Genomic DNA, 14,870 nt, shown 5'->3' on the forward strand with positions numbered 1-14,870 from the left:
ATTTTCTACCATAGACAATGAAGGGGATAAGCTCAAGCCCAGTGAAGATCTTCTATCATTGTTAATTTTGGCAACCACCTGAACTAGATAGTTGTCGAGGGTATTTACTGCTAGGGTTTTTTTTGACTTTGACATGCTACACAAACACAGTAGGTGACCTTTTCCCCAAGAGACACACTAGATAGTAAGCAAAAGAGAAAATGGGACAATGTGTCGCGCTAATGTTAGAGAGCAATACTCCAAGGGTTCCACAATAATAACTAATAACAACAACGACAACTCACGGCTAGTATTTTGGGCAGCGTTCTTGGCCCAGTCCAGTCTCTGCCTGTCTCGGACTGTCACAGACTGTCCCGCCCTTGTCCCGGGCTTCTCCCGCGGGCTCCCGCGCAGCGGGGTACAACAGTTCCTAATAACGGAAGGAGGTGGTTGGTGGGCGGGGCAAACAGGGAGAGCGTCCAGGTGCAGGTGATGAGCACGCAGGGACTCCTGGGAAATGGAGTCCCTGTCCTGGCGCTCGCAGCCCTGCTGCTCTACTCTATGCCCTTAGTCGCCTGGTGATGTAGCCTCGGTCCAATGATCAATGCCCCAGCAAGATGAGCGATGCGGGACCCGCGCAGCGGGTACCGCGAGGTTCTGAGGTTGTCGAAACGGAAAAGCAGCAGCCAAATGGAACTCTCCACAGCGTCTTTCAGCACAAACGGTAAGGCGTCTCCCAGCAATGCAAGAGCAGGCAAGCACTTTTCACTCGGCGGTCGGGGGCGGGGCAAACAGGGAGAGCGTCCAGGTGCAGGTGATGAGCACGCAGGGACTCCTGGGAAATGGAGTCCCTGTCCTGGCGCTCGCAGCCCTGCTGCTCTACTCTATGCCCTTAGTCGCCTGGTGATGTAGCCTCGGTCCAATGATCAATGCCCTAGCAAGATGAGCGATGCGGGACCCGCGCAGCGGGTACCGCGAGGTTCTGAGGTTCTGAGGTTGTGGAAACGGAAAAGCAGCAGCCAAATGGAACTCTCCACAGCGTCTTTCAGCACAAACGGTAAGGCGTCTCCCAGCAATGCAAGAGCAGGCAAGCACTTTTCACTCGGCGGTCGGGGGGCGGGGCAAACAGGGAGAGCGTCCAGGTGCAGGTGATGAGCACGCAGGGACTCCTGGGAAATGGAGTCCCTGTCCTGGCGCTCGCAGCCCTGCTGCTCTACTCTATGCCCTTAGTCGCCTGGTGATGTAGCCTCGGTCCAATGATCAATGCCCCAGCAAGATGAGCGATGAGGGACCCGCGCAGCGGGTACCGCGAGGTTCTGAGGTTCTGAGGTTCTGAGGTTGTGGAAACGGAAAAGCAGCAGCCAAATGGAACTCTCCACAGCGTCTTTCAGCACAAACGGTAAGGCGTCACCCCTTATACATATTGTGCTGAGACCCCTCGCCATGCTAACCTCCCCCACTGTGACACCCCAGGCTCTGGCTGCATGTCGCTGGCCTGTTAGAAGTGGATCTGCTGCATTTGTTCCCCTGTGAAATGGATCCAAAAGATGAGCAGGCCAAGGTTTTTGTTCCCTTGTGAAGTTGATCCAAATGTCAGAGTCAAATGCAAAGCTATAGAAATGTGCTTACAATAGACAGTTATCTGCTGTATGACATTAAAACTGGCCCTATATTTGTGCCCTTACCAACATTAATGCCAAAAACATGGATTGATTTATGAACAATGAGTGTTAAAAATGTTAAGGCAATGCAAGTCAGCACTTTAGTTCCTCTCTTATTTCAAGTTTTACGTAATTTTGCCTCCCTCAAGAGTTAGCTATTTAATCATGTTGTGTTTCTATCTGTATTTTTTCCATGCATACTTTGAGCTGTGCAGGTGTTTATGAGGGGCTTAGATTGAGAGTTCTGATGCTGAAGCCAACGCAAAGTGCCCGTTAGTGGGTTATCCTCTGCAGAGCACACAGAACAATGGTCCTGTATTCCACTTGTAATTGCAATTTTGTGAAAATATGTGTGAAAGGGGTACAGATGGCAAAATATTTACAAGGCAAAATGCAAAAGTAAATAAATTGCTAAAATGTGAGTGAGTACAGTGTATGTTTGCGAGTCATGAAGTGAGTTAGAAGCAAGTAAGTGCATTCTGAGAAGAGTGAAAAGAGGGTGCTGAAGAGGAAAGAGAGGTCGTTGAAGATGTGCAGATGGATGAGATGTGCAAAGAAAAAGTACATATATATTGAATATAATGTCGCAAGCACTTTTTCCTGAACATTGGTGTTTCTCTGCTGGGTTTACTAGTGCTGCGGGACTGCGAGGACCAGAAGCCCCAGTCATCGTTTGCAGCTGGGTCCTCTTCCCGCCACCTGCCTGCTGCCCATAACTGCTCGCGGCCCCCGCTTTGCGGGAGCCGCTCGCAAGCAGTTTTTCCTGAACATTGGTGTTTCTTTGCTGGGTTTACTAGCGCTGCGGGACTGCGAGGACCAGAAGCCCCAGTCATCCGTTGCAGCTGGGTCCTCTTCCCGCCACCTGCCTGCTGCCCATAACTGCTTGTGGCCCCCGCTTTGCGTGTGCCACTCGCAAGCAGTTTTTCCTGAACATTGGTGTTTCTCTGCTGGGTTTACTAGCGCTGCGGGACTGCGAGGACCAGAAGCCCCGGTCATCGTTTGCAGCTGGGTCCTCTTCCGCTACCTGCCTGCCTGCTACGCCCATTTCGCGCACAGCCCGTTCGAGAACGTTGAGGACGGGACGGGCCTCCCCCCTAAAATGTGCCATCAAGGTTAGTGTGTGGGTGCTATAAATATCAGAATTGTAAGTGAAGTACTGCCATTAACCATTCTTAGGGGGTGTCGGACTTACACTTATTATCATCATGTCCCTTACGGTTGGTGGAGCCGCCAGGAAAACAACAACTGCAGGGTCAATTATTGGTACTTTGGACCAGTTTCTTCGTTAGAGCCTCGTCAGTCCTAGCACACGAGATTGAACAAACAGAAAAAAGACTATCTCTGGACATTGCTTTTAGTAAAAGATCTTCTATGGAAAGTTTGACTAAGGTGTGTTCTCCAACCCACCCACTGGTGCCAGCTATAGTTATATCTGCAACTCCTGAAGGTGGCAAGGGGGACCAGTTATCAGAACCTACTGGGCGCCTGCCGTCTCCCACGATAAGTGATGCCCCTTTAACGGGCATTTACTCTGATAATGTCAATGTCCCAGGTGGGCCCGCACATCCTTTCTCACAAACCTCCCCTGGGCCATTGATAGTAGTTCCTAACCAAGCATTACAGAGTGAAGGGGCAAGGCTAACAGAAATCTTGGGTCCAGTAATTCAACCCCACCTCGCGATGAACCCCCTTCCTGTACCTCCCCCTAAAACCCTACAATGTATTGATCTCCCACCTGATTCTACTCCGTACGTAGTGGTACTCACGGGTGTCCCTCAGTTGACCCAGAATAAAGGGAAGACGTACATGGAGCTTAAAAACAAATGTATTTTTGGGCTTAATTCAAATCGCCCACTACCCCCCCATGTATCTGCCGAAATTTTGTTTTCAAGAAGAGTGGATTGGGTGGGGGCACGAAATAATACAATAGATGGAGATTGTGTAATTATCAACTCCAAGGATAGGAGGGCTGTTAATTATATTTGTAATTGGCCCTATGAAGGTACAAATACTGCAATCCAGTCATTGTCCTTGACCTTATTTTATCCACCGGTACACTCAGCCCCTAGGAATATGTTATCGGTCGGGGGGGTCCAGAATTGGAGTTCTGTAGGGGGTCCTAGGATGTTAAAAGGTTTGAAGTGTTGTCAGGCTGGATAACTGTGATTGACGTCGTCCCCTTGAAGATTACAGGAGGCTTAAAGCCCCACAGGAAGATTTATTTAATGAGGGCCCAATTTCATTCAATGCCAAAGTTAATTCGCAGGGTGGGATCCAGCCTAAAATAGGGAATGTAGTCCCACATCAACAGCATAGTGAGGTAATATTGACTCATGGCCCGAGTGTAACATATTAATCTTCCTCAAATGAGCTGAATACAGAAATAGGGGGGTTGATAACGTTGAAAGCTCATGCACCAGGAATAGATCATTGTCACTGTTATCTTGGAATGTGGAGGGACTGGGAACGGAACTGACCTTGTCTGACTGGCCCACCTTTATTGATAAATTTGACATTTGCCTCTTTCAAGAAACATGGCTGGTGGATCCCGCTTTCCGGGAGGGATATTTGAATTTCTATGACCCAGCAGGGAAAAAGGAAAAGGGACGTCCAATAGGAGGACTAGTGATATGGGTCAAGCAGGCTCTAAGTTGTGATATCCAACAACTACCTGTTCTAAATAACGATATCCTGGCAGTGAGACTTCGTTTTCCATCTGGTGTGAGCATAGATATTTTTAACGTCTATGCTAGAGGGCACCCAGGGGGGAAAAAGTCTGAGGAATTATCTGTTTTGGATGCCCTAATTGAGGTCTCATCCACTAACACTCTGCCTCTTGTCGCGGGGGATTTCAACACCACCTTTGAGCCGTTAGGGTACGATGATCAAAGCCTAACGGAGGAGGAAGACTCTAGATGGGGTATTCCTCAACTCGAGTTGGCACCCATAAAAAAATGTACTGAGGCGGCAATACAAATAAAGGGCCTCTGTATGGGGAACCAACTAAGGGCTGCTAACGGTCGAACACCGTCGGACAGACATGGTAGTAAAACTTATGATAATGGCCTCAGGTCTAGTTGTATAGATTACTTGCTCGTCCATCTAAAATTGTGGCATTGTCTCATGGACATGGCAATAATGGCGCATTTAGAGAGTGATCACAACCCCCTTACTTCTTTATTTAAACTGGTGTTAGATAGAGCTGAAATTGACGCCCAGCTAAATCCAGCCCCTGAAGTGGTTCTTGCAAATGACAAACGGCACCTTAAGTGGAGTAAGGTAGTTGAGAACCCTGAAACCCTGTTCTTGATTAGGGATGATGTAAATAAGGTGCTAGTACATCTGGGATCTGTTATTCCTAACACAGACCCACATTCTTTTATTGTCGAAGCACACACTAAACTCTTTGTTCAGTTAAAAACTTACTTTTGTAAGATAGGATCTGGTAGAGGAAAACTCAATAAGAAACCCGAGAGTTGGTATAATAAGGCTTGTACCCAAGCTAGATCGGAACTGGGCATAGCATTAAAAATGCGGGCCCCAATTAAGGTAAGAGAGGCATGGAGCTGGTACAGGAAAGTGCAGAAGGAGGCAAAAAGGCAATGGGATGAGGGCAGATCACAGGAGATTAAAGAAGCGTGCATGTCAAAGAACCCAAAATTATTTAGGGACACGTATAAATGGGATAGAGGTGGCTGTCCAGATCGCCCACAGAACAATGTTGCCCAACACCTGTGGGTAGAATATTTTAAGCCGCAATATGCTGCCTGTGGCAGCATTCTGTGTGGTGGAATGTCTAAGTACACCTTTTATCAAGGAGATGCTGTTACCACGGCAGATGTTGATAGGGCCCTAGAAACTGTAATCGAGGGGAGAGCACCGGGCATTGATTATATCCCCGCTGATGTGTTTTTAAATGATAAACAAACATGGCGGGTGTATATTGTGCATTTGCCAAATGCTATAGCCCAAGGGGCGGCTGTCCCCCCCTCCTGGAAGGGGGCAGAAATCGTTCCAGTATATATAAAAGGGGATAAGTCGGTCGCAGGCAATTATAGGCCCATCAGCCTGATCGATTCTATCCAAAAAATCATGGGCAGGCTAGAATTATCCAAAATCCAGGATTGGATGGACGAAAATAATATTTTGAGCCCTTTGCAGGCTGGTTTCCGCCCTAAAATGAGCACAATTGATCAAGTTTTTTGTTTTGTTATGCTGTATTGGGAACTGTGGTTTTGGGAAAAGGGGCTTTGTATGCTGTGTTCGTCGACTTGAGAGCAGCTTTTGATTTAGTTCCGCGTGGCAAATTATGGCTGGTCTGGGAGGAGCGGGGATGACCCCTGAGTTGCTCACATTGATGGCATGCATGCATGAGGATAACTTCGCCCGGGTTCGATGGGGGTTACAGGGGGAGGTTACTGAAACCTTCCCTGTTGAGCAGGAAGTGCGGCAGGGGTGCATTATGCCACCTACTCTGTTCTCGCTCTTCGTCAACGGGGTGGCGGATTACCTTTCCTTGGCCCCCACGGATGCACCGGCACTGGCAGGCATCCGTATCCTAATCCTCATGTTTGCGGACGACACTCTGATAGTATCTAAAACACCTAGTGGCCTTCAGAAGGCCCTCTAGGGGTTCGAAGCCTTTTGCCTTTTGCACGGTCTGGAAATAAATGCTGCTAAAACTAAGTTTATGTCATTCAATGAACACAGATCTTATAGAGGTAGTATATTTATGAATAAATCTCCCCTAAAGCAGGTAGACGCATTTACCTATTTAGGTGTAACTTTGCAGAGGAACATGCGCTGGAACAGCCAAATTGATTTGGCTGTTCTAAAGCTCAAGCAACAAGCCGGTGTTCTTCTTCAAAAATTCAAATCCTCCTTGACTAAACCTATTAGTCCAATTCTCGAAATCTATGGAATGAAGGCATTGAGTTTGGCCCTTTATGGAGCCGAATTGTGGGGTTTCGAAAATATAACACACTTGTCAAAGGTGGAAAATGAGTTTATGCATAAAATGACAAGCGTCCCGCAAAGTACCCCCCTAACTCCACTTTTCTGGGATTTAGGCAAAAAAGTAGTTAAAGACTTGGCAGGTCTGCGGCCATTATTATATTGGCGTAGGATATGGAGTACAGAGGAATTGTCTCACTATGCCCACGGTCTTATGGTCATCATTAACAATGACTTCCTCCGTAAAATTAAATGGCTTAAGGAGATTAGATGTCTATTAGGGAGGATGGGCATGTCGGAATTATGGGATAATCCTGCAGATGCTGTTTTCCCTACAAAAAAAACTTGAAGGGAAGATATTGGGAAATGGTTATCTCATCAACATGCTCGAAAACCCTATCCTCGCACCTTACTAGTCGTTTTTTGGAATTTAAGATCTGGCCAGCGTTTGAGAAATACTGGGACCTAATTGAAAAGCCACATGATCGCAAATTGTACTTTCAATTTTGTGTTGGTACTCTCCCTACCAAGCTATTTACTGAGAAATGGGAGGGGTCTGTTAGCGATAGATGCCTCAGGTGCCTGGACCAACAAGAATCTATAAGTCATATCTTATTTGTGTGCCCGCAATATATTCTACCTCGTCGCAAGTGGATAAAACCCATCTGTCGACTTATGGGTACTCGGAGGTATGCTGAGACCCTGAGAATTCCATGCACAGACCCCAACCCACCAATAACGATAGCTGTGGTGAAGTTCTTGCACTGGGCCTGGACAATTCATTCTAAACTGTTGTTGTCTTCATCTTGAGAATAACTTGATTAGTATAATGAAATAGCACAAATGAAATCATGCCATCGCTATTTTGGATTTTAAAAATTTGGGAAGTTTTTATAATTCTCTTAAATCTCTGTATTCGAGAGTTGTAGCAAGGTGTTAAATTCTATTTTACTTATTTAGGAATTATATTAGATTGGTCTTATTTCTTATTGTATAATTGATGAATGTTTATAAAAATGTGCATTGATGACTCAACTGTCGAATAAAGTTTGATGATGAATATAATGTGCACATAACTGAAGGACAAAACTCCTTCTACAGGCTTCATTACTATTGAAATTTCAGAAGTGAAACATTTTGAAGGTTAACTATTTATAAAAAATCCTTTCTTGTTACTCATTTATGTTAAACAGCTAACAACCATTCACAAAGCCAATCGTACTGACAGGTTTTAGGTGTAGGTCAGGTGTTGTATTATATATCTGGATGCAATTAAATCTCAGAGAGAAACCAAAATACCGGTCGGGTGGCACACTATGGGAATCACAGAAATGTATTTTGCTTGTTCCCTTTTAAAGAGGCAACACATTTTTCATCCCACGTAAAGAACTGTCCTCATATATTTCCACATGAATGATTGCATTCAGCAGCTGTGGGTCCTTCCAGAAGCCTGGTTACAGCATTTCCTTTCCAAGTTGATGCTGGGCAAGCACACACTGTGAAAGGCTGAAGTTATCACATTGTACTATTTACTCATTACAGTAACTGTTGAACATATTAATGCAGTAAGATAGGTATAACAATGCTTTTGAACCAGATGTATCCCTTAAAGTGCGCTCATCCCTGCTCCCTCCCAACATTCCCCCATGTTTATTGTCTTGTTGCCGTGAACTGCAGCTCTACCGACTGTCTCTCTTGTTGATTGTCTCCTCCCACCCTGGCTACGTCATGGATTCTTTTTTCCTAACTTTGGTAGCTGAGCAGCCCTGCCGCGTTGTTGCTTACTCCCCCATCCCTCGTTGTGTGTCCATCCAGTCATGACACAAACCAAATGACAAAGCCAAACAACTTTTATGTGTATCACAGCTATTTGCCTTTGTAATGTTTTGCTAGTCATTTTGTGCAGTAGAGACTAGAGAGACTGCTGTGCAACAGGGCTGAAAGTAAAGAAAAAAGTGCTATAATGCAGCCAGCATTGATCTTGTCATAGTGCTTTTTAGGTCGAGCGACCTATCTCAATGCGCATGCGCATTGTGCGGGAGCTCAATATATAGGGGCTTATCGAGAGTTTACCTAACTGGCGATTCTACTGGCGATTTCTTGCAGTGCATGTGCTTTTTAGGTCATTGCGCAAGCGCAAGCCCTAAAAAGCGCGTGCACAATGCCACCAGCCGCCTGCCTGCCTGCCTCGCATTACCACATCAAAGGCGGCCACGTCTCAGGCCCCTGCTGCTTCACACCCTCATGCCGCTCTCCCCGCTCTGCCCCCTCCCCTGCCCGCCGTGTCGCATTTCTCCTCGTACTTTCACTTTGACGGCCGCAGGCCGTCTCTTGTGTTTCTCCTCCCCCCTCCCAGTGTTTTTTTTTTTTTTTTAATTGTTTGCATTTCGTGTTTTCTTTTCTCAATCTCTCCTTGCCAAGCTCCCCACCAGGCATATGCCCTCACATTTAATGGATACTGATACTGATACATGACACTCAAGTTATAACGACCTTTCCGCTTTAACTCTGTAAATATGGTTTTGTGTAACCTTAATCGCATTAAACTTTCTAAATATGCAATTTGTAATGAATAGGTCATTTGTAATTACGTAACTCTCATGAGTAACCACAGTAGCTATAGATACCGTCGCTTACTACCCTATTATTCTCAATTTCTCATGTAACGTTCTTGCCTCTTTTGTAAAGCGCTCTGACACCTCTGGGTAAAATCCGCGCTATATAAAAATGCATAAATAAATCAGGGGGTGGTGCCGCGATTTTGATAAGATGAAGGCAACCTTCTCAGGGGCACAAAGCAACATGTTTTGCAGGATATAGCACCAGGTACGATGAGCTTATTTGGGGGGTAGGCAACAAGCTGCACTAAAAAGCAGCACTTTTTCCCCTCACCTGCCCGCCGTGTCGCATTTCTCCTCGTACTTTCACTTTGACGGCCGCAGGCCGTCTCTCGTGTTTCTCCTCCTCCCTCCCAGTGTTTTTTTTTTTTTAAACTTGTTTTCATTTCGTGTTTTCTTTTCTCAATCTCTCCTTGCCAAGCTCCCCACCAGGCATATGCCCTCACATTTAATGGATACTGATACTGATACATGACACTCAAGTTATAACGACCTTTCCGCTTTAACTCTGTAAATATGGTTTTGTGTAACCTTAATCGCATTAAAGTTTCTAAATATGCAATTTGTAATGAATAGGTCATTTGTAATTACGTAACTCTCATGAGTAACCACAGTAGCTATAGATACCGCCGCTTACTACCCTATTATTCTCAATTTCCCATGTAACGTTCTTGCCTCTTTTGTAAAGCGCTCTGACACCTCTGGGCAAAATCCGCGCTATATAAAAATGCATAAATAAATCAGGGGGTGGTGCCGCGATTTTGATAAGATGAAGGCAACCTTCTCAGGGGCACAATGCAACATGTTTTGCAAGATATAGCACCAGGTACGATGAGCTTATTTGGGGGGTAGGCAACAAGCTGCACTAAAAAGCAGCACTTTTTGGGAGGGATGCAAGGCGTGGCTCGAGGCGTTTGCATGGTGATGCACCGGGTACGTTCAAACGGGGGACGCGCGGGGCGAATGGAGGTAAACCTTTGAGGATACTAACCTGCACTGCACAGGCCTGGAACAGCAATTTAATGAGATGCACAGGCGAGAAGCAGGCTACTTTAGGAGGCGATAATAAACAGCGTAGGCTGAGCCACAGCCCTGTAAGGCAAGGATAGCGCCTATGGGCAAGGATAGCGCTTATGTGCAGGAGATGCGCTTAGCCAAAGATGGGGACCTGGCAGCCTGGTCATAGTCTGGCTTACAGTGCAAACTGAATACTATTGTAACAGGTTACGGGGAGCCTTGCAGTCTCTTAACACGGTTCCCAATGGGCGCCGTGACTCACCAAGTCGGGCAGTCGAACAAGCATTGGCATAGCCAATAGGTCTCGCCTTTGGGACCTTATAAGTATTTAACCATGCAACAGTTAATGTTGTTGCACCAAGGATATTGTGCTGCATAACTAAATACTTATAAGGTCCCAAATGCGAGACCTATTGGCTATGCCAATGCTTGTTTAGTCTTCCAGCACTCATGTACAGCAGCAGGGCCGCTGTACAACATAGCTATAAAAAACTTTGACAAAGCCAATTGGTTTTGTGAATGCTTGTTAATGAAACGCATTTTGTGTTTCCAGTTCACCTGCTAAAACTGAATTTCTTCACCTTACTTCACCTTCCCTTTCTCCGCCCACCCACTGCCAGAATGGAGAGATACTCAAGTAACTCCAGAGGTATGCGGTGGTAATACTAGGAACTTTACCGGGTTATTAGAAAAGGATCCGTATTCTAGTCTGGTTTCCTCTTGTGATGTGAATAAGACTGCCTATCTTTTACAAGTGCCCTTGAATTGACTTTGCTGTATTTGACTTACTAAGTAGATGAATCCGAACCCAACAAGGCTATCTACTTTTCTTCTGTAGGAGGAGGCCTTGGCTAGGAGCTGCAGACAGAGCATTTGCACGGTGGCTCCCAGCAGATTACGAAGATTGGACTTCTCTACCTCGAGGATGGAAAGAGGGAAAGAGGTATTTTGGACATGCCCTGCCACTGGTAAGAATTGTCTTTTTGTAACTTGTATGCAACCTGCATTTATCAGTAGCGTAAGAAATCTCGGCTGGGGAACAAATGGTATATCCTGAGCTAAAAAAATCAATATCAAAGTCCAAATTAAATTCAATAAGTCAGATTGTCTTCATATTCATCTTCATTTATTTTCCAGTTCATTAGTTAATCCAGTCTTCTCCAAGAGAACATACGTTAGCCGTTGCCAACACGTGTTTCGTCTTGGTCTGGTAACCAAAAGACTTCTTCAGGGCTATGGTTAGAGTCAAAAATATACTAGAGAAGCAAAAGGTGTGCCTACGTGGGTCCACGGCATCCACCAATATAATTATTCATGTGTTTCCACGTTCCAAATGGTATTTCAAAGTTCCCAAGTATATGGAAAATATCCAATCTTCAAAGTCAAGAAGTTAATATTGTGCCAAAAGATGCATAAGTATATTGAAATGACCCGTAATGGCGTTTGGAGTCCAGCAGTGTCCTCCGAGTACAGAGAGAGTCCACTAGTAATCCGGGAGAGACGGCGTTCAGTTTCAGTTTATGAATAATTATATTGGTGGATGCCGTGGACCCACGTAGGCACACCTTTTGCTTCTCTAGTATATTTTTGACTCTAGCCATAGCCCTGAAGAAGTCTTTTGGTTACCAGACCAAGACGAAACACGTGTTGGCAACGGCTAATGTATGCTCTCTTGGTGAAGACTGGATTAACTAATGAACTGGAAAATAAATGAAGATGAATATGAAGACAATCTGACTTTTGAATTTAATTTGGACTTTGATATTGATTTTTTAGCTCAGGATATACCATTTGTTCCCCAGCTTTACAATTGTGGTTTGTCCTTTGATCACATTGTCTGGTCCGTGGTGGGTGACCAGGACCTTATCCTTGGAGCTTGATATTGACTTTTACTTTTATATCTTCCTAGCGCAATCAACACTCACTCACCTGTTTTCTTTGTCCTTGTAAGAAATCTCGGCTGTAGGGGCATATTTATCGACATTTTGCTTCGTCCCTTGCACCGCACAAGGGGATGCAAAACCTAAATGAGATTTATCAAACCATGCAAGGCTGGTCCTGAATAGCTTGATAAATCTAGAGCCACGCAAGGCATGGTCTTTAATAGCTTGATAAATTTAAAGTAACATAGGGCAGCACAAATCGTTGTCTTGGGTTATTCTGCAGCAGGAAGGCATATCATGTATGGAGCAGGGTGTTCCCATGCATCCACCCATGATTTCTGACACATTCTCAGATTTACCAACAATGGTAGACCTGGGAAAGCCTCAGAATGATGTGCCTCCCCACCAGAGGAGCAACAAGGAGAGATAGATTTATTTCTACTCAATGCTTCCTCTTTCAAAGTATGGCCCTATATATTGCAAAGGTCATTATGATAATCACTGTAAAGGGCTAGTTGCATTCAACTTGCAATTCTGACACATGCCAGGATATTCAAAGGAAAACATCAGCATCAGAATATGTGAGCCATGGCCATGGCAATGAGAACCTCAAAGCTTAGATACTGTCCTGTAGCAAGAAAGGCATCAGTCAAGACTGTTTATGATTTGTTTATAATACATGCAGGCCTGCAAATCTCTTATAAAAGCCTGACTATAATGTCCATATTACATGCAACTTTTTACGTCTCTAGTCCCCTGTAATAATAAACTCATGCAGCTGCACAACTGTCATAAGTTATTTCTAGTGAGTTCTGATCTTACAATGCCTGCTGCCAGACCAGCAGCCATGGTGAAATGCAGGTCACAGAGCTATCATCATTACAGATGCAGCTTATACAAGAAAAAGTGGGAACTAGCTGTTCTCTGTTTTTGTAAAATTGACATCATGAGCAGAAAGGGATCGTTTAAGGAAACTTGTTTATAGAGCGTACTCAAGTTGAATGCATGAAAAATAGATTCTCACTGCATTTATCTACTCTTTGAGAGTCTCACCTTATTTAGGTCTGGCGTTAGCCAACACCTTTGGATTTTACTAAAATATGTTTAATATTCATACATATAGGGACGCTGAGCCACCTCTCTTCATCCATTGATCTGTTGTTGTGTCATTCACATTTTGCTTCTGCCCACTACTCTATATAGCATGGGGCAGTGGATCAGCCTACCTACCCCACTAGTTAACTTCACTTTGAGTGACTGCATTTTGCTCTTTCACAAGAAGCACATCAGCACACAAGCTCGTTCCCTTCAGTGACAGTATTTTTGTTTTTACTTTTAGAATTACTCTAGAGTTGCCTTTGTCTTTCGAGCCTGATGTGATAGCAGGACTCTTCTAATGTGAACACAGGCACATTTAATTTCTTTCAGATTCCATCTCCGGCCAATGCTGTTGTAAATTCCTTTTGGAGTATTTTGCTTTTCTGAGTGCTAATATTCCACAGAATACCAGATTGTGTCCATTTGAAGCTGCTCTGCGTTAAGTTATCCTCATTTTAATTTTCTTCTTACTCTCCTTTTTTGTATTAGTTATTTATTTCTTTTTTTCTCATTCCTTCTTGTCTTTTTTCTTGCCTTCTTTTTTGTCTCCCTTCTTTTGTGACTTCCTTCTTTCTTGCTTTTTTCTTTGTTGCTCTTTCTTTTTTCTGATTCCTTCTTTGATTCTTGCCTTCTTTCATTCACCCTTCTTCCTTCCTTTCTTTCTTTCATTCTTTCTTTCTTCCTTTCTTTCTTTCTTTCTTTCTTCCTTTCTTCCTTTCTTTCTGATTCCTTCCTTCTTTCTTTCTCTCTTTCTTTCTTTATGTCAAACATTCTTTCTTTCGCTTCCCTTCCTTCATTCTTGCCTACTTTCTTTTTATGCCTTCTTGCTTTTCTGTCTTCTTTCCTGCCTTTCTTCTTTCTTTCCTCCCTTCCTGTTTTGTTTGCTTGTTTCTCAAAGGCAAGAAGCTTGCATACAGTGCCAGACTGGTTTACTTTTTTAGGTCTGAGTTAGCCAAGACATCCTAATTTTACTAAAATTATGTGTATAATATAGTTACTTATAGGGGTTTCAGCCTTACTTCATCCATTAGTCTGTGGTTGGTGGCATTCTCATTTTTCTTTCACCAACTTCAACATGCATTAAGGGGAAATGCATCAGTCCACTTCTGCTAGTGGCTGTCTTCACTACGGTATGCTTCCCTTTCACAAGAAACACATCCACACACAAAGTAATTCCCTTCAGTGCCAGAGAGTACTATCATAATGTTTGTAATGTTTTCTGACTGAAGCAAATGATTTTTTACGACTGATGAGAGCCCAGCATATTATATAGGCAGACGTCTATGAAAATGCATGGGGATTTGGGGTTTTGGAGCCCCCCTTTTTGTCTCAGCACCCACTTGAAGGACCACCCAAATACTTTCTGTGTACAAACTAGTCAAAAAGTAGAACCTTTTTGGAAGGTTATGTGGATATTCCTTCAATGGGGCTAAAGTTATTTGCAGCACAAAAAAACCTTTCCTATGGAACAGCCATCCACAAAAGTCGCCATTGGGTAAAATATATAAGGTGGTACTTTTTCACTCGTTTGTGCATAGAAAGTTTTGAGGTAATCCTTCAAGTAGGTGCTAAGAAAAAAAGGGGGCCCAAAACTCAAAATCCCCATGCATGTTCCATAGACTTCTTTAAGAAGCGCTACTGCAAAAACTGGTGAACAGAAT

General features: G+C 44.3%; 1 protein-coding gene across 1 annotated transcript in view; it reads left to right on the plus strand.

Moving 5' to 3' along the window:
* The window catches only part of LOC144770625 (myeloperoxidase-like), a 209,658-nt gene that overhangs the window by 89,261 nt on the left and 105,527 nt on the right, over positions 1-14,870 (plus strand). Inside the window, exon 6 of the mRNA XM_078655311.1 lies at positions 11,067-11,196. Coding sequence (XP_078511437.1) covers positions 11,067-11,196 — 130 coding nt within the window. The remainder of the gene's footprint in view (positions 1-11,066; positions 11,197-14,870) is intronic.

Source organism: Lissotriton helveticus, chromosome 7 (genome assembly GCF_964261635.1).
Source record: "Lissotriton helveticus chromosome 7, aLisHel1.1, whole genome shotgun sequence".
Lineage (NCBI taxonomy): Eukaryota > Metazoa > Chordata > Amphibia > Caudata > Salamandridae > Lissotriton > Lissotriton helveticus.